The sequence below is a fragment of the Hyalella azteca genome, unplaced genomic scaffold (assembly GCF_000764305.2).
Source record: "Hyalella azteca isolate HAZT.00-mixed unplaced genomic scaffold, Hazt_2.0.2 contig14089, whole genome shotgun sequence".
NCBI classification, from domain to species: Eukaryota; Metazoa; Arthropoda; class Malacostraca; order Amphipoda; family Hyalellidae; genus Hyalella; species Hyalella azteca.
In genome coordinates this window covers 260028-280024 of record NW_025943988.1, presented here as the reverse complement: position 1 = coordinate 280024, position 19997 = coordinate 260028, and the positions used below count along the sequence as shown (strand labels likewise).

Below are 19997 nucleotides of genomic sequence, written 5' to 3'. Positions count from 1 at the left end.
AATTCGTCATGAATCATGGTTTGTGCTCTGGCGAGTCTAGTGGCATTGAAGTTCAGAAATTACTGAATTCGATAATCAACAAAATCTCTAAAGTCTAAACTAATACAATGATTATTCATATTTCGGGGGTAAACTCGTTGGGACAAAATAATGTTCATCAGTAAATATCTTTATGCTAAAAAATGAATTCAATAAAACGCTGGGTGAATTCATACAAGAAACAACTTAGGACGAAGCCAAGGTGTAGGTACCTAACCGTAGCACTTCGATTGATCAAAAAACTTTCATGACAGAATCTACATTAAACTCACTTATTTCGTGTGACAATTAAGATAAGTTGTTAAAAAAAGTGTCAAATATAATCTATCTATTAACAAAATATGTTTTCACAAGTATAACTATTATCGTAATGAATTAGTTAGCCTACTGGTTTGAACCTGTTTCCAGAGCATTCGGTTTTCAATCTGAAGCCATCCATCATCCCAATTCCAAAGGACTAAAGCACACTTGACGAAGCCGGTTTATGATCGAAAGTTTTCAGAATAAAATCGAGCACACATGAGACCATTACAAAATGATAATATTATGTCAATAGTTCGCTAATTCACTACAACCAATTCAGTCTTGCTTTCAGAGATCTCTATACACTTCTTCGCGATAAGCACGGTGGGACTCAAATGGCCCGGTAAACAACGGTGTGAACTCTCACGACTAAATAGCAGGATCTTCTCAAGGTTAGAATGTTCGTCATGCGTACGGTGACATGAAACTCGTGTTTTGATTCGATTTTAATCAGATACAAACGAGAAGTAGAAATTAATTTGTTAAACTAACCGAGAAGAAGAATCAGAAAAAATATTAAATTTTAGTAATCCAGAAACAATAAACAAACTCGAATTATACCGAAAAAACCATATATATGGCGGGATAACTACGTTATATAGTTCATCACAGTTAACTCGAAACAGGTTCATTTTTAATGTTTTTTGGACTTTCCTAAATTAATTGCTTTATTTTTGGCGTGATCTTTATTTTTTCATGTGGTTTCTAAGCTATGCATACGTGAGTTTCGTATAACTAATTCGAAAGAAATACAATTATATCACTTCTTTCATCAAAATGAACTGTAAACCTAGTTTGCATTTAATCTCAGCTTTAAAAATGTGCGAACACAAGGGTATATCACGGATTGCATATTGAAGAAATAGACTGGGCCATTAAACAACGTTGTATTCTTCCCTTTGATTGATGTACTAGCATTATGAGGTTCATTTAATGATAGAATATTGAATCTCAAATTTCTGGATTGCAGAAACGTTTTTTCCTCATATATCTCCCGTGTTCGTCATTCATTATTTTGAATCAGTTAAGTTCCATTACCTATGATACTCTATTTCATTCAGTAGCATGCCGATCTTCTAAATTTATCGTTAATTGTAAAAATTTGTTGATATCATTACAGAATGAGTGCATTCTTCCCATCAATACTGGCAGGTCAATACAGTAATAAAGAATAACTCAGAAGTCCAGTTTAGCCTCATTGATACTCTCCTTATTCGAACACGCGCATTAACAGATTAAGGATCTCAAACTTATTATTACATAAGCCTTTGCGGGAAGTACGAGGGCAATCACAACATATTTCCAATTAGACCTTACCGTATCAACGCAAATTTAATTTTGATCAACAAGAACGATTTCGTGAAACTTTTTGACTATTTTGCCTTCAAAGGATAACAAAAGTCGATCTTACCAACCGTATTTATATAAAACCTACCATAAAATGTGCCAGAAAAATGGAGTAGTGCGGAGAAAGTACTGAGTCAAACCGTCAATGTTTTTAAGTGGCAAAACAACATCAACAAAACGTATTTAAGTTTAGCACTGAATTTAGAAGGAAAAACAGGGGCTAGTTTCCTAGTTAAGTTCGACCAAAGAGAGTATATATAGATGCTGAGCAACAGATCATAGCATCGAACAAAGCAACAGAATAAATAGGGTTGATTGTAAAAGAAGTACCATGAGTAAAATTTAAAATCTATTCGTTTTACATACTAGTAATGTACGAATGTCTTACTGCAAGAATTCATGTCGTTCTCCAGGTTGAGAGTTCAGCTTAATAAAGGTCTTGCATCCTATATACACCTATATAAAACACTGAATATTATTTTGTCTGAACAAGAAGCAGATACTAATTAGCAAATGACATGAATCCAATATTGGGATAGTGTATTTTAACGAGTCAAATACATAAAACAATTGAAACCTTCAACAAATATTTGAAAATAAGCAAAACAGAAAAAGGGAGGCGTACACATAATTTGCATTTTGTTACCCGATTTATAGACATGTACAACGGTAAATTCTCATTCCTTCTATGGGTTAAGCAAATATACTTCAACATTAGCTAAGTTTATGCTTACAGTGATTCATAAATAAAACAAATTACAACATAGCTTGATACAAATGCACATACATTTCAGGTTTAGCAATAAAAAAGGTGTTTTTGAACAAGGAAACGAAGCAGTTTTTGCCAGTGAAGATGGAGAACACCAATTTAATCTATCCAGAATACCTACATTACTTCATAACGTAATTCTCATAAGGGTCACCAAATTATTGTTGACATTTTACAACATTTCTATTGATTAGTAAAAAATTTCATTCATCATTAAAATGGGGTAGGTAGGTACTGATGAAAGTAGGAGATTTTTACCAAGTCTTTTCAACATTCTCAATAGGATGACGTAAGGGACGAGTTTGCCAAAATATCAGTTTAAATCTTCTGTTTCTCAGGATATCATATTTCACTGAATATTTTGAACAAACAATTTTGCATATAAGTTCTGATTTTGCACAACTTTATCAGTATTACCATAAACCAGACTGCTTCAGCAGAAACTTTAAGGTTTTGAGCGCAAGTCAAGTGAATACTCATACAGGTTCTTAAGCATGGATGATTCACCATTAATTAATGTTTAATTTATTTCATTTGAGTGAATGTAATTTTCACATTTACAGTTCAAATTATGAGCTAAAATATTAAGCTATTAATAGCCTGAATAAGGTGAAGGCTTTATTTACCAGAAGCAACTGAAATCCATTTATATTATCTACAACATATGGCCAGGAATGTGTTGCTCTACCATAAGCCAAAGCCTCCATGTACAAATTCAACTTGAGATGCTGGTTCTTGGAATGCTAACCAGTCCGATGCATGTGTTGGTAGCAGTCCCAATGATTGGCATTTGTATAATGCAAGTCCAATCTGAGCCAAGTTCCCCAGTAAGTAGGTTGCTTTCTGTAATATTGAATACAAATTAATGAATATTACAAAAAGAAAGACTGTACCACATACAAGTAAAATACTCACTAATAAGTATGAGTTGATACCTGTATTACAATACATTATTTTCAAAGCCAATATGTGTGGTTTAATCTCCAGGTTTTTGAATTTGTCTCATTTTATGCTGTGCTTTAAAAACTATCAATTTGAATGTGTTCAAAAGTAATCTCAATTGCGATTATTTTAAACCTTGATGAACATTAGATATGAGGTACTATTCTAGTTTTCACATCTTTGTTCCAAAGCCAATTCAATTAATCAGCTCACTTACTTGCAATATAGCTTGGGTGCCCTCAAATGTACTGAAAGTAGCATTTGTTGCAAAGAGAGCTTTGCAAGGCCTCATGAGCATCATCCCCACCATCATAATGGGAAAAATGCTGATACTGTTGCCAGACATGTAGAGGAGAAATAAATTCATAGGCACACCCTTGATGGGACCAAGTGCCAGGTCCCAAGCCTTCTTAACCACCAATTTCTGGGAGTCAGGTGACCTCTGGGTTTCAGAACATATCTGCACAAAAATCAATCATGCATGAAGAAGCTGCAAGTTTTGAAATGCAATTGCTATAATGAACCATATTTTACATCAAATTCAAAAGATGATTTCAGAAATTTTCCCAAACAATATTATTCTCTAGGGTTTGCACAACATTATCAACAAAGAAAATAAAAAATTAGAAAACTTGTCTCAAGCTTGTCAAAAAAAGAAAAGATAGGGAATTGTTCAATCAATATTTCTTTCCCATGAATCAACAATTATAAGATATATATATTTATTTATTAGGCGAAGGATAAGCTCCAAAGTACCAGTAATGCATTTATATTCAATTAAAAGTATAGCAGTTTGCAAATATGTCATTTCATAAAATTTTAAACATCTGCATTCCAAAAACTTAAAAGCAAAGAAAACTCCACAAAAATTCATAGTATCTTTAAAGAAAATGTTTCGGAGTCCAGCTCCATCATCAGTTTGAAAATTCTAGATGAATCAGTGATTAGTACAGTCAAGATTACAACAAAAGACCTAAGCTGTAAAACCTACCTATTTACAATTTCAAGCGGGTAAGAGCTAAAAGATAAATTCAAACTAGGCCTCTGTTTAAAAATATACAATGATTCTAAAATGCGCAAATCAGAAACACTGGAACTGAAAGCTAAAACTTTGAAGTCATTGTCAGAAACTGGAACATTGCACTACCCGGCATGAGCCCGCACAGCCGAATGAGGGGGGTGCGACAGTAAGTTACTAGTTCTACAACTCCTGCCCCTATGTTCTGCGACCTTAGAATAAAGATTGCAAGACGTCATCCTGATGTACGCAGATGCACATTGTGCACAACTATAGTTGTGCATGATGTGCATCATTGGCTGTGTGGCTGTGAGCCCGCACAGCCAAATGAGGGGGGCGCGACAGTAAGTTACCAGTTCTACAACTCCAGCCCCTATGTTCTGCGACCCTAGAATAAAGATTGCAAGACGTCATTCTGATGTACGCAGATGCACATTGTGCACAACTATAGTTGTGCACGTTATGATCTGCGTATGTCGGGATGACGTCTAGCAATCTTTATTCTAGGGTCGCAGAACATAGGGGCAGGAGTTGTAGAACTGGTAACTTACTGTAACACCCCCCTCATTCGGCTGTGCGGGCTCACGCTGGGCAGTGCGATGTTCCAGTTTCTGACAGTGACTTCGAAGTTTTAGCTTCCAGTTCCGGTGTTTCTGATTTGCGCATTTTAGAATCATTGCATATTTTTAAGGGGAGCGTCTACCCTAAAAATTATCTTGGCTATTTACAGACAAATCACTCTGAAACTTGGTACACGTATGTAAAATGGGGAAAAAATTGCATTTTGTTCTTGTGAATTTTTCTAAAAAAATGAAAGAAAATGTGAAATTCTTAGAAAACGGTCAAAAAAGGGGGTACTTTTGAAATCTATCTCCTCCTAGGATTTTCAAGCCACAACATCGAGACACATATCATACGATGCGTAAAGACCTTATCCAAAATGTTAAGAGGCCGTTTTTTTTTAATTCTCATTTTTTGTGGGTGTGGGAGCATTTTTTGTAAATTTTTCGATTATCCCCCCTGCCACCCCCATTTTTTTCCAATAAAATCCAAACTATAACGAAATTGAAAAAACGGCTTCTTAACTTTGTAGATAATTTTGTTGCGCATCGAATGGTATATGTCTCATTGTTGTAGCTTGAAAACTGTAGGAGATCGGCTTGGCGTGTGAGAGGTTTTCACGTTTTCAAATTGTTCAGTAGGTAGAGGCACAGCTGAAATTTCGTTTTCAAAGAAGGCATGGAATCCTTCCACGCTCACGTCGCCCGAGGCATCCGCACGACCCCTCCCCATGAGCCTATCCAGCGAACGCCATAGCGCCCGAGGGTCGCCGCGCTGTGCGTCAACTCTTAGACGCCAGAATGACTCCCTCTTGGATCTAAGAAGGTTGACATGGGCGCGCCGCGCATCCCGCCAGTTGGACGTCGCTTCAGCCCTGGCAGCAGGATCATTACGTCTGCTCGCGCGATGGACAGCCCGCTGGAGCAGCCGAACACCACGCTTCGAGGCGCGACATTCTCGATATCGTAGAGTTTTGCAAGATCATCCACCGACAGCTCCGACCATGAGTCCGGCCGACCAAGTCGGGACAACTGAAGTCTCCTGCTCAAAACATCGCTGTCGAGATCGCGCCATGGGCGACAGATGACGGCTCTGTACGTCAACGCCAGGCGAACACATGGCACCATCCACTGGAGTAGTCGGTGGTCGGATATTGCAATATCGATGATGTCAACGGGCAGAAATTGAATGTCGGTACATGTGATGACAACATCCAGCAACCCGCCGAGGTCATGGGTTGGTAAGGTAACGTGACAGACCATGCCGAAGGCAGACAGCAGATCGTTCAGCTGACGCGTCCATTGGTCGTCGGCACGATCCAGTCAAACATTAAAATCGCCAGTGATAAAAACGTGATAGGTGAGGGTCACAAGTCCAGTTAAAACATCGCTTAATTCAACATAAAAATCACGTGCGACAGCAACTGATCCGGGACGATAGATGACGACAGCAACACACGCTAACGAGCCGCAAGCGACCGTGACACACAACAGCTCAAAGGTGGTGGGTCGGGCGCCGATGTCGAGCCTGGTCAAATTCACGCCGCAGGCGACGGTCGCTAGTCCACCGTGCTTCGTCACTAGGGTGTTGGGCTGCGCGCGAGGCCGTGCACGCTCAACCACTTGGAGTCCTTCAGCCCGAAGACGCGCGATGGAAACCGAGTCAGCATCATGCCAGGTCTCGGTCAAGAAGACGACATCCAAAGAGCGCGAGCGGCGGATGCGAAGGAACTCGTCAACTTTGTTGTTCAGCGAGCGGATGTTTAGGCTGCCGAACATTAACCGGCAACACGTCTGTGCGGAGTGACGATCCACATGGACGCTGCGCAGGTTATGAGGCCTGCAAGCCGACACATGTCCACGTTCAGCAGCAGAAGGATCAGCCGACGCACAGTCTAGCACAGATGGCTGCCGTCGTGGCAATGGCCGATTGCCAATTATCACAAACGCACCACCGTTGCACGCAACCCGATACATGGCGGCAGTACGCCTGTTACGACCGGCACGGCATCCGCGATAAGACAGACGAGGGGCGGGAGTAGCAAGGAGCAAATTGACTCGTTGACGGACGGATGGATCGAGGGTTGCAGCGGCTGGCCGCAGGCCAAGCAGCTGCATTGTCGAGTAGGCTAATGGTGCCATGGATATCACTATCAGCCTGATTCAACTCACGTTACAGATTATGAAATAGCAGTGTCAGACCTCTAAAAAGCATCTAGAGGACCTGTATGTTGAACGTCGAGACGATTACTTAAAAAATCCGTGGAATCTTGGTCGAACAAAGACTAGCATCACAGGGCTTGGATCAGCCAAGTAGGGTGTTGATAGCCAAGGGTGGAAAAAAAAACGAGCCGGAAAACAAAACTGCACTCGTGCATAGTGATCATTTAGACCAGTGGTTCCCAAAGTGGGCGATATCGCCCCCCTAGGGGCGGTGGAAAGATTTTGGGGGGCGGTAAGAAAGAAGAGAACGGTAGGGGGGCGATAGGGGGGCGATAGTCCGAAGTCAATGTCAGAAGTGCGAACGTTGTTTGACGATTTGTACACAACACGTGCAGCACCTGACTCCCAGCGATGGTTTTTTCACCCAGATCTGTTTTTAACCTCTCCTGGGTTTACGTATTGGACGAATTAACGGCCGGAATCGCGGCCGGTCTCACGGCCAATTTCAAAATTTATTGATCAAGGAATGTCTCTCAAACTAATGAACTTAACTCGATGAAACTTGGTACTCCGTATTATTAATATCTAACAATGTTTCGCTCGCGAAAATTGTTTGAATTTTGCCATCATTTGTTTTTGCCATAGTTATATGGCAAACGGGACGAAATTAACAGTGATCAAATAATTTCATCCAAACTACTGAACAGATTCGAACGAAATTTTTAATTTGCAGTCGTAACTACCTAACGGTAAAGTTCAGCTCGTGAAAATTTTTTCGATTGTGCCTTCGTTCGCGAGATTTTTTTTCCTTTTCACCTTCATTCGTGGTTCAAACAGCAATACGTGCTTAAATTCGCATTAATCAAGAAATTCTTTTGAAATAGATTTGAATGAAACTAATGAAACTTAGTATTTAAATACCTAACCTCAGCAACGGTGATGTTTACAATTTATTCGTTTTGCCTTCGTTTGCGAGTTATATGGCTGTAGGTACATGGCTCGATCTTGGTTAAACCGGCCGGTAGAAAAGCCGGTCGTTCCTCCTATATCTGTATACGAAACGGGAACGAAAGCAAAATAGAAAAATTGTCACGAGCTAGACATCACCGTTGAGAGGTTAGGTATTTATATACAAAGTTTCGTTGAAATCTGTTCTGTAGTTTAGAAGAAATTTCTTGATCGCCGCGAATTTAAGCGACAAATTACCCGGCGATACGGGCCAAATATATAAGGAAGTGTGAAATCAAGAATGGCGGTAAATGAAAAAAAACTCACAAACGAAGTCAAAATAAAAAAATTATAAGCTAAAAAATCACCGTTTGGTAGTTAGGAATGCATATTAAAAATTTCGCTCAAATCTGTTCAATAGTTTGGAAGAAATTTTTTGATCACTGCGAATTTCGGCCTGTTTCGCAATATACGCGTAACTCACGAATGGCGGAACTTTAAAAAAAAATTTAGGAGCTAAACATCATCGTTAGGTTATGATGAATACGTGTTCCAATTTTCATTGAGCTGCGTTCATTAGTTTGGGAGATACTACTTGATAATTGAATTTGGAGATTGGTTGTGCGACTGGCTACGAGTCAGGCCGTAAATTCGCCCGAGACGTCCTAGGTTTCTAGTGCTGAAACAGTTAAAACAGCTGAAAAACCTATTGCTTCACTAAATGGAGTTCTTTTTGTGAAATACACATTTGTGTTTAACCTTTATCTTTTAAAATTGCAGAGTACTAAATTTCAAGAAAGAGGCGTAAGTTTTTATATATATACTTTGGGGGGCGCTAGAAGTTTACTAGGGAGCCAAAGGGGGCGCCAGCCTGAAAAAGTTTGGGAACCACTGATTTAGACACTGTAATCCTCAGACATGATCATTTGAACACTATATTCACTGTAAAACGATCCACACAAGAAAGTCATCTTGTCAATCGGTTGTTTAAAGATTTACGAAGATCGGATATGACACTGGCCTAAGTTGCAAACAAAGGAATAAGGATTGATGGAGCAGCGCACATCCTTTTAGCTCTTACCCACTTGAAATTGTAAATAGGTAGGTTTTACAGCTAAGGTTTTTTTGTTGTAATCTTAACTGTACTAATCACTGATATATGTGTTCTAGAATTTTCAAACTGACAATAGAGCTGGACTCCGAACGTTTTCTTTACAGATACTATGAATTTTGTGGAGTTTTCTTAGCTTTCAAGTTTTTAGTGAATTTATAATTCAAGCAAACAAGTGACATTATTATCTGCATTCCAGTATTGCCCTCCTACCAAAATATCCTACACAATGACTGCACCCAAAATGTTTATTTTATGCTAGCATCAGGCTGTCAGACTGCATTATGAATGCATTTTTATTTCAACTAAAACATGAGAATATGCTACCTATCACATACTCATATTGCTCAATTGCCTCTAAATTTAAGAAAAAATATTTTAGTGGCAACTTCTAGGGTAAAATTAGAGATTTGGCATAGTACATGTGCACCCCTTTGCAAACAAGTTTATTGCTCAAAAAATGGCTTTCCATTGTCCATTCTGGAAAATCTGATAGAAGCCAATGTGAATGAGACAAAAATGCTTATGCTTGTAACCAATTTATACTATTGGGCATGAATTTCCTAAAATTGTTGGTAAAAAGATTCATTTCATGGGTGATTTTGTAAAAATATTGGTAAAAATGCAATTTATCCTATTTTCAACTAAAAACAATTGCAAAAATGCTTTAGGAATGGGTGAAATTGGCTAGATTTACAGGTATTTTTGTCCAATTCATGGATGGCTATCATGGCTTCTGCTTAATTTTCCATTTTGGGCTTGCAGTCAATTTAATCAATTTTTATGACCTTTGACTAATTCTCTTTCATTAAAAAGTAGATAACTGGTAGTATATTATGCCTGCAGTTATTAAAAATTGCACTGTAGATAATAGTTTAAACCCACAATATTTTAAAAGTTTTGTCCAACTTTCCTGATTGGTCCATAGCCAGTGAAAGGGATTAACAGCTCAAAAAATAGACTTGTGACACAAAATCACATGAATTTATTGCTTCAAAAATCCAGTCTTGGCTAAAAGAGTAGATGTGTTTTATACCATAAAATGGGGTAACTTTGACCACTTTTTTTCAAAATGATGCCATTTTTTACTAGATAAGTTAAGCTTAAATTGAAACATGCAAAATACAGGTCTATACTCTAGCTTCACTCACCATAAATTGCTGGCTCCTGCCTCTCATAGTCTTTATGTAATTTCAAAAAAAGTGATGGTCTTTGTTACCCCAGCTCTTGGGGTAACTTAGACCGGGTGGTAAAATCAATTATATTTTTTGGTAAAATAACTCCAAATAACTCCAGGTTGTGGTGCATTGTAGTAGAACTCTTCTAGTTACATATGCAACAGACAGATTTTAGGAAAGTGTCATAGTTTGCCAATGGGGGGTGCCACCCCCCAATGGGCAAAATGTGACCACCTAATGGCAGCCGTGATGGGGTAACATTGACCAGTTTGGAAATTTAGTTAAAATTACCATATATAAGACTCTGTAGAGTCTGAAACATAAAGAAAAAAAACATTAATAGGTGTAATCAAACATAAAATATGTTATATAGGTACCGTACCTATGGTAACTTTAACTTAATTTCCAAGCCAGTCAATGTTACCCCATCATGGCTGCCATCAGGTGGTCAAAGTTCCCCCATTGGGGGGCGGTGCCCCCCATTTGCAAATTATGACACTTTCCTAAAATTTGTCTTTTGCATATGTAACTAGAAGAGTTCTACTACAATGCATCAAAACCTGGAGTTATTTTACCAAAAAATAAAAAAATTGGAGGGGGTACTCCGACAGGCTTTAAATAATAGCTCTTTTTTGTGGGTCACATTATTAATTATTTAACCTATTAGATATGCAAACTTTTCAAATCTTTCTATTGTGTTATGTAGCCTCAGTAATAGGCCTTTGATGGCCATTGACAAAATTTTTCTCAGTTTCTGTCAAATCGTTTTTGAGTTTTGGGGGTTTTTGTTAAAAAAACGAAAAGTGGTCAAAGTTACCCCACCGGTCAAAGTAACCCCATTTTACGGTACTAGTCTTAATAACAAGATTTACAGAATTTTACTTCTTACTAAAATATTCAGGCTTGAAGTCATGCCCAACTAGAAATTTAATCTCCCTGACAGATGTCCTAATTTTTGTAATTGCAACAGAATTCATGATTTTGAAAGCATATTCAAGTTTTGCCATGGAATTAATAAATTTTTTAGAAATTCAATTTCTTCCTTTTAATTTACAAAATTTTGGTATATTTAAATTATTACAATTTAGGAGATACTGCCTTTACTGCTTATGTAATACTTTGATGTTGACTGCCCACTTGAAGAGGCTGATAGCCTGTGCCTGATGCTTGATTGACAACTGTGACATTGGATTGACATCAGTCACTATTTGATTGACAGCTTGATTGAAACTTTTTCCTGGCTGATGCCTGATGTTTAATTGACAACTATGATATTTGATTGCCTGCTCCCCAGCTGTCACTGTGACAGTTACACTGTCAACATTTGATTTTAATTGACAGCTTGATTGACACTTCCTCGTTTTTTTTTAAATCATGGAAATGTGGCCATGCCATATTCTGTGGTCATCAACCGGGCTGGAAAAGTCCTATTTTTGTCTGGAATATCGTGGCTCTAATATCATATAATTTCAGTAGGTATGAAATCTCACGGCTTGAATGTCATAAATTTTTGTTTGATTGAAAAATCGCGGTTGCACTTTGCAAACATGTCATTTCATAAAATTTTCAACTTCTGCAATCTGCATTGCTTTACCATTCCCGCCAAAATATCCTGCAGAAAAACATAAACATTGTAATGTAAACAAATCAACTAAACGTTTTGTTGAAGATTGTGCATAGTTGCAGTCATGTCAAAAGTGATCAGTTTGCATTAAGGGGAGCGTCTACCCTAAAATTGAAAATTTCCACTTTTTCGGTTTTTATACTCATTTTAAAGCTGACATTCTGCCCTATCCAACGGTACCACTGCCATCTCTCTACGTTGATTTATGATTTCACGGCATTTCATGAAAGGGGGGCGGGTGGGGGAGTTCTTTAAGTAATTAGATAGGAACTAATTAGCTGCTGAGCTCTTTAAGTATAGTGTCTACTTGAGTTGTGCTGCAGTTACATGTTTAGTCTCATCTTAAAGCTGACATTCTGGCCTATCCAACGGTACCACTACCATCTCTGTACGTTGATTTTTACGTACACGACACTTTATGAAAGGGGGGCGGGTGGGGGAGTTCTTTCAGTAATAGATAGGAGATAATTCGCTGCCCCAGCTCTACAAATACAGTGTTTTTATGAGGTCTGACTCAGTGTGCCTCCGGGCGTTGTACGGAGAGATGTGCATGTAGTTGCTCCCATCATCCTTGAGTGGAATCAAGCTTCAGAAACGTTTAGTTTGGTATCTATGCAACATTGAGCGCATATTGTGGTGCGCGCGGGACTTTGTCGCGCTCTTCTCAACATTCACACTTATTGTCACGGAAAACCTATCTCCTCCTAGAGTTTTTGAGCTACAACAATGAGACATATACCATTCGATGCGCAACAAAATTATCTAGAACGGATGGCAGGCTTTTTTCTAATTTCGTTATAGTTTGGATTTTATTCCGCAAAAAGGGGGGTGGCGGGGGGGAAAATCGAAAATTTTTCGAAAAATTCACGAAAAATGCTCCCACTCCCACAAAAATTAGAAATCCAAAAAACCGCTGCCATCAGTTTTAGATATGGTCTTTACGCATCGAATGATATGTGTCTCGATGTGGTAGCTTGAAAATCCTAGGAGGAGATAGATTTCTACGGTACCCCCTTTTTTGGCCGTTTTCTAAGAATTTCACGTTTTCTTTCATTTTTTTCGAAAAATTCACACGAACAAAAATGTCTTAGAATTCTGTTTTACATATGTGTACCAAGTTTCAGAGTGATCCGTTCGTAAATAGCCGAGATAAATTTTAGGGTAGACGCTCCCCTTAAAGCCAAACCCATGGTTTGAAAACCATAAAATAAGGGTTTTTCGGGGTTNAACGACTCGACAACCAGTGTTCTCAACTTAATTGCCTGTAGAACCATCCGACATACGAGTCTCATATACATATGCTTGCCGACGATCCAATCCTTCGAGGTGATGGTGTCGGTTGAAAGTTATTGGAGAACTACGTTTCAACCGTTAACTATGTGGAATAGCAGCTTGTTAGCTGAAGCATTGTTGGTTTAAAGTTCGTGAGGTACGATGGGTCAATTGAGTACAGCTGCTTAGGTGCCACTGCCAGGATGACTATATCAATAGCATTTAGAAGGTTGATGTTGGCTCCAGGTCCACTGTCCAGGGCTGATTTGAGGTAATTTGCTGGTCTAGCTATGGGCTATGGCGCGGCACCTCTCGTTCGCCATCGGTTCGGCGGCTCGGCGTGAGAAGTTGAGAGACGGTAGGTCGCAGCTGTTCACACGCTATTTCGTAAAATTGCCCGAGAACAGTAAATTCTTACCCGCGATTTTCGAGAAGCACCCGGGAGGACGAAAATTGCACCCGCGATTTTACAACTTCACCCTTGAAGAGCCTATTTTTACCCGCGGTATTCTAAAAAATCTGCCCATTATTCCTGTCTGGAAACTACAGCTAAAAAAATTCAGTAGCGGTTCGCCAAGTATATATATTCCATGCCTGGTCATCAAGGTGAGATGTAACTAATTGTCACTCCTTGCTTCCTGCTTTAAGCTCTGTAAAGATTTTGTTTCTCTGTTCCTGTTAGCTGACAAGTTTGAGTTCAAATCTATTCAAAATTAATATTTCAGTCATTGTGCTAAATTACTAGCAATTTTATTGCGTAAATAGCATGCAAGAGAGCTTGAACAGGTGTATTAATAAATCTAATAAGTAATATCCCATTTCTTCCAGTTAGGTCTAAGGAGCCTGCAATGTGAATGTGCATGCAAACTTCATTTCATTATAAGTTTTAAAACTCAAATTTAAGATTTGTAAATTCTCTATTCTGTTAGACTCTAATTTAAAGTAATTCAAGTGTACAATAATGAGCAGTTGAATAATAAAATTTTTTTTATTCCTTTCCACATTGAGTCATAGTGTCATACTACCTGCATATTGGGATTGTAGCCGGGCGGTGAAGGGAGAGCATCGCTGATCCGATCTTTACGGCCACCTCCACCCAATTCAACTCCCCATCTTCTTTTAGGAGCTCCAGTTGATAAACTATACAAAGATGAGTTGCGAACCGTCATGTTAGTAAATAAAAGTTGCAAGTTTTTAATTCTTCTTCGTACACTCAGGCTCAGGATAACAAATCAATCCCGAGGACAACACTCCACACGAAGAACAATTATTCGTATGAATGAAAATTAAAACCCGGACATTAGAGAGTACTGTAAATTTGGTAGAAAAATTTCCGGAGAAGAATGATCAAATTCAGTGATTGATATGTTGGGAGCCTAAATTATTGCATAATAAATATATTAAGGAGCTTTCATTGAAACTTTAATGAAGTCCTTTAGTTTGAAAAAATATTCGGTTGTTATTTTTTGACAACGTAATTATTCATTGACCGGTGTTTAATACATTTCCTATGTAGTCTGATACTCCGAAATTCCATTTATAGAATTTTTAGCGCATATACTATAGTCAGTTGGGGGGGGGGGCTGGCTTGACTGAATCGACACTTTTGCGGGCCCGCTTGCGAACTCGCCTGCGGACTCGCGCAACTGAACCACTCATAAGACCTTCAATACTGAACGGATTTGCTTGAATTTTGGAATGTGAGTAGACATTATTGGTACGCTGCCGCAGGAATCATTACAGATTTTTACATGAATTAACGTATTTTTGATCAACCGAGGTAATAGCCTCCCTGATAGCATCGTTGACGCTCCGAGTAGAACGCCTTCAAGAACAGACTAGACGAAGCAATGCAGGAGCATATGTTCAGTCTTAAAATGCCTAGCAAATTACGGAAAGACGCCCTAGCTGTGCTTCGGTCATGCTTCCTTAGTTTTTGGGAATTGGATTGGATTTCTACAGTGGCTACTGATGGAAGGGGCCATCATCTTGCTTCCATTCGATCAGGGTTGTCTCCAGTCCCATGGGTAGCATGTCATTCTCGCCGTATTACAGTGGTCTTAAATCGCCTTCATCTAGGACATGTTGGGGTTCGATCTTACCTCCATCGGTTTGGGATGACTGACACTCCCATGTGCCTGCATTGTGGGCTAGAAGAAACAATTGAACACTTCCTCCTGACATGTGCTCTATACAACCGTGAGAGACGGCTGATGGTATCAAGCATGAATGCCCTGGGAGTTCCTCAAATGTCCCTGCGCGTGCTTCTTGGTGGAGGCAATTTTCCTAGAAGAGTTCAGCACTCCATTTTGCGAGCAACTGCTACTTATCTTGCCCAAACTGGCCGCCTAGCTACCTTATAGCTACTGGGGAGCACTGGATCTATCACCAATTTGCCTCGCATCACAACACATCATGAGAGACTGCTGACAACGTGGAGAGTAAGCATCAGCAGACAGAAGAGTGCAACTGAAAATGAGAAGATGAAGTCTTAATTTAATTCAATAATCATTGCTGAGTCCAGGTGTTACAAGTGGTCTGCGCTGGACTTCTTCGTCACCTACAACCTGTCATCATCATCGTCCATTACCTGGATATTTGCGAAAAAGTGTAAGTTTTTACAATTACATTCCTGATTACGACGGTGGGCAAATTTAAATAATAATAAAGAGGTACTTTCATTGGCTAGATAATGTGTTAAATACACTTGTGAGTTGTGACGAATGTTGAATTCACAGTTACCATTTCAATTCTAAATCTACTGGCAACTAGCGAATTTGTTTTGCAACTAATATTTCATGTATCTTATTACTGGTATGTCCGATGAAATAACTGTCAGGCATCAAATCACTCCATTGCAGTGATTGCACCAACGTTGCCCCAACTTGCCTGGTTGCCAATAACTTGCCATAGCACTTTTGTTGCCAGCTTCCAAAAGAAGGCTTAAGAAGCCATATAGTAAAAATATTGCAAAACTCTCTAGCATCTAAATTAATAATAAAAAATTTCAATTCTTAACAGTATCATGCAGTTGTCACTTGTCATTGATGAGCTGTGAATTAAATGCAGTCTCTGCTAGACTGCTGCTAAGCCAGCCTGCCACTGCCAGTGCCAGTGCCAGGCCTCCATGCCTGCCTGCCAGGGTGCAGAGGGTGCAAGCAGCCTTTCCACAATATGGTTTTTAGCCCAAAGCCAAAGCGTTGCCAGCCATTTTCAAGAACTGTCGCCATGTAATTTTTAATAAGAAAGTGATGCAAGTAACTTTAACTTTCTTACTCTCCATGCACGGCAACACTTAGCCTGGGGTCTCTTGTAAAATTGAGACCGGGGAACCACAACAACACTTAGCCTATACACATTTTGCAACTGATTGCCGGACAAGCTTCACTGCATTCTGATCCATCTGGCATACCGGAAACCTTGCAGTCTTTCAGATTTACAGTAATTTCTAAAATGTCATAATTTCAATCCAAATGTGTTGGCAATATCTTCAGAAGGCGTAGATTTTGCTGCTGATGCATCACCAAATATCTTTTGATATTCACCCAATGTCTGCACCCTGTCTGAAGAGCAGAATTGCAATTTTCTTGCTTGTTTCTAAAATTTCGCGGCTCCAATGTGACCAATTTTTAATTCATTTGAAATCTTGCGCCCCAATTGTGCATTTTTGGTAATAATTACATAGTAGGTAATTAATCTGGCGGAAATCTTGCAATTCCGAAAATGGCAGGTAAGCTCTAGTCGCAGCCCTAATGGTAAAAGTTTTCCATGCTTGCTGCTGAGCGGCAACTCATGTGTGTCAAGTGTCATTGACATTATTACACTTTTGTAATAGACTATGCAACCTAGATTCAACTTTGATTGTTAAAAATATGATAACTACTACATTAATTTCACATTATTAAATCAAGTAGTTGCGATAGCCAAGTGCCAACAAATGACAAGTACATCTCACCTGTTGCACAAGACACAAAATGGCAGCAGCAGAAAAAATTTAAATTCCCCATCGCTGCAGTTGTTCATTAATTGCAAATATTTTCCACTAATCTCTATGTTGCATATTTTTAATAACATTTTTTATTTTTCAGGGTATGTATGCTTCTCTTATCAAGATGCATTTGGATTAAAACAGGATGTTTCATCATGAGGCGAAATGAAACTAGCACTCAAGACTATTCCAAGGAAGATGAGGCAGCCTAATACTGCTTCAAGTACATTCCTCTTTATGGTGGGTGGTCCACACTTTTGTTCAATTTTAATCTTATTCATATGAAATTTGCTTTGCATCTTGTGAATGATATTGGAATGATTGGGTCTAGCAGAAAAGATTTGTTAACTCATCTAGGAATAAAGATCTCCTGATCTCTTCAGTATATTTACTCTCTTTAGAGTTAAGTAAATCATTGCAACTAATCAACAATTGTAGGAGTATTTGCTGACATTTAATTGTATTTTCACAATATTATATTGAGAATCCCTGTTACAAATACAAGTGGGAAAAAAATGAGTGATCACTGTAAAATTTAAGTTTTTTTAAGTGATATCTATTAACTTGTTAGAAGTAACTGCGCAGCTTCCTATGATATCTCAATGAATAAACTTGAAAACCCTCTTAATGAAATGTTTTACAAATGACAACATTACTACCACTATCCTTTGTACATGCTTCTTGCCATAACAGGCCGTATATAACAGCAATAATAGTTAAAAATTATGTATGAACAATTTTCTTTGTGATTTATGTATTAAATGACTTTTTACTTCTTAAATCTATAGCCTCTTTAAGTAACAATGTGGTCTCAATGTTATTTCAGTCTTACACTTGTCATGACAGTAATGTAGTCATGAGGCAAAATTTGGTTCATATTTATTTTTTATATTTAACTGTGCTCCAACTTCATTTGTAGCACATGACCATAATATGTCAAGAACAGTTTGCTAACTTATATTTACGTTATGATGAGAAGAGACAGAGTTCATCAAATCATGTATAAGCTTCATTCAATATTTCTACATTCCACATGAATTTCATGAAGAATTTAGCTTATGGAAACTATAGTCTTGATGCTTATGATTCACAGGCATTAATTTAAAAATGTAGGCAGCCATCTCTCTTTCAGAGTATTCTAAGCCAATCATTTATTATACAAAGAAAAACATACATTCCCTTTACGAACAAAAGCATGAATTTCTACAAATGAAAATAAATTTGGCTTTTATTTAATTACACTACATGCTATAAAAATAAAATTCCTCTCGCATTTTAATGTTTTAAATGTTCCAATATTGATTGTGCTTGATTAATTGATTATTTAAACTGTCAGCTTATTCTCATGTGCAATTATATGTGCAGATTGTCGAATGAACTGTGGTCCCTGAACACTGCACACTTCAGGAGCGTCAGGCACCATATCAACATGGCAATATTAAGAAGAAAGCTGTGGCACAAATTGACACCTCTTATTTCTCGCTATTTCATGTCTGCATTTATACTTTAATTTAAATTGTCTTCAAATGAAGTTAATTATTCTTCCCAGTTGTAAAGAGAAGTGTTTTAAATTGGCGTTTTGATAATTGCTAAACTAAGTTATATGCGTACAATACATTTTTAAAGTTAAACTTTACTTTGCAGTGTTCATTCTAGGAAATTTTATTTTATATTGATAAACTTGTACACTCATTCATGTGTCACAAATGCTGAACTGATGTTCAACAGAATTTGTTGTGGCTTGGTATTTTCTTCATTCCTAAATTATAATAGATATGTAATATTAACCAGAACATTGCATGAAAAGTAATGTCTAATATTTTTATTTCAATTAACACAAACATTGTGAGAATGCTATCATAAAAAGTCTTTAAATATACTTCAACGGGTATTAGGAGAACTGAGTATACACTAGAAATATTGATAGAAACACATAAGTTATTAAATATTAATTTCTTCAACATTTCTGTATAAATGTTGAGGCTTGCAGGTTTTTCTCAATTACTTTCAATCAATGGCTGTGCAGCAGGAAAGAAGATGGAGGTCTTCCCATTCTCCAGCACGAGTGCATGTACGTATATTGATGATGGATGATCTGCAAATAAGATATATTAATAAATAATTTTATGATGATGAAATTAAATATCATTAGCTGTCATTACTTGCATCAAGTTGAAAATGCTTTGGCAATATAGTTTTGCCCAGTATAGAAGGAAGGCAGCAAATAATTCAAATGATTGAAGTTCATGTGAAGCTATGACTTATGGAGAACTATTAAAAGGCTGCTTATTATTTAACTGACTCAACAAATCCCTAAAACAGTTGAAAAACGAAATGTCAGGACCTGACAATTGCCCAAATCAGACTGAAAAAGCATCAGGCAGCAGGATTTCTATCGTGTGATGTATGCATGGGAAGCTCAGTACAGCAGGGAGCAGGCTATGACATTTTTTCTGAAGCAGAGGCCATACTACATATAAAATCCAACTTTTGGACTCTAAAAAGCTTGATACAAGCATCAGCAAGCAAGGCTGACTCTACATAAACAAGTAAAGTACTGTTCTTCATTTCCTGCACTGCTAACTGTGATTTGACGCCTGACAGTTATTTCATCGGACATACCAGTAATAAGATACATGAAATATTAGTCGCAAAACAAATTCGGCAGTTGCCAGTAGATTTAGAATTAAAATGGTAACTGTCAATTCAACCTTCGTCACAACTCATCAGTGTAT

General features: G+C 38.1%; 1 protein-coding gene and 1 long non-coding RNA gene across 2 annotated transcripts; one reads left to right on the top strand and one right to left on the bottom strand.

Annotated features, from left to right (window-relative positions):
- Positions 1–1749: 1749 nt before the first annotated feature.
- On the bottom strand, positions 1750–14541 carry LOC108675240 (ER membrane protein complex subunit 4). Its single transcript, XM_018163233.2, has 3 exons — positions 14300–14541; positions 3618–3860; positions 1750–3301 (listed from the first exon to the last, which is right to left on the bottom strand). Exons 1-3 carry the CDS (start codon positions 14441–14443, stop codon positions 3143–3145), a joined length of 546 nt encoding a protein of 181 aa, XP_018018722.1. The 5' UTR covers positions 14444–14541; the 3' UTR covers positions 1750–3142.
- A 1258-nt stretch (positions 14542–15799) lies between these two features.
- On the top strand, positions 15800–19005 carry LOC108675239. Its single transcript, XR_001931095.2, has 3 exons — positions 15800–15884; positions 17363–17502; positions 18628–19005. It is a non-coding gene; the product is annotated as an uncharacterized LOC108675239 (long non-coding RNA).
- Positions 19006–19997: the final 992 nt, after the last annotated feature.

Bases quoted from the DNA above. Each gene is read 5' to 3' on its own strand.
- LOC108675240 (XM_018163233.2), bottom strand. From the start codon at position 14,443: ATGACGGTTCGCAACTCATCTTTGTATAGTTTATCAACTGGAGCTCCT. The intron at 3,861-14,299 runs GTAGTATGACAC...ATTTTTGTGCAG, and splicing joins GCTACAATCCCAATATGCAG to ATATGTTCTGAAACCCAGAG. The intron at 3,302-3,617 runs GTAAGTGAGCTG...TCAATATTACAG, and splicing joins GCACCCAAGCTATATTGCAA to AAAGCAACCTACTTACTGGG.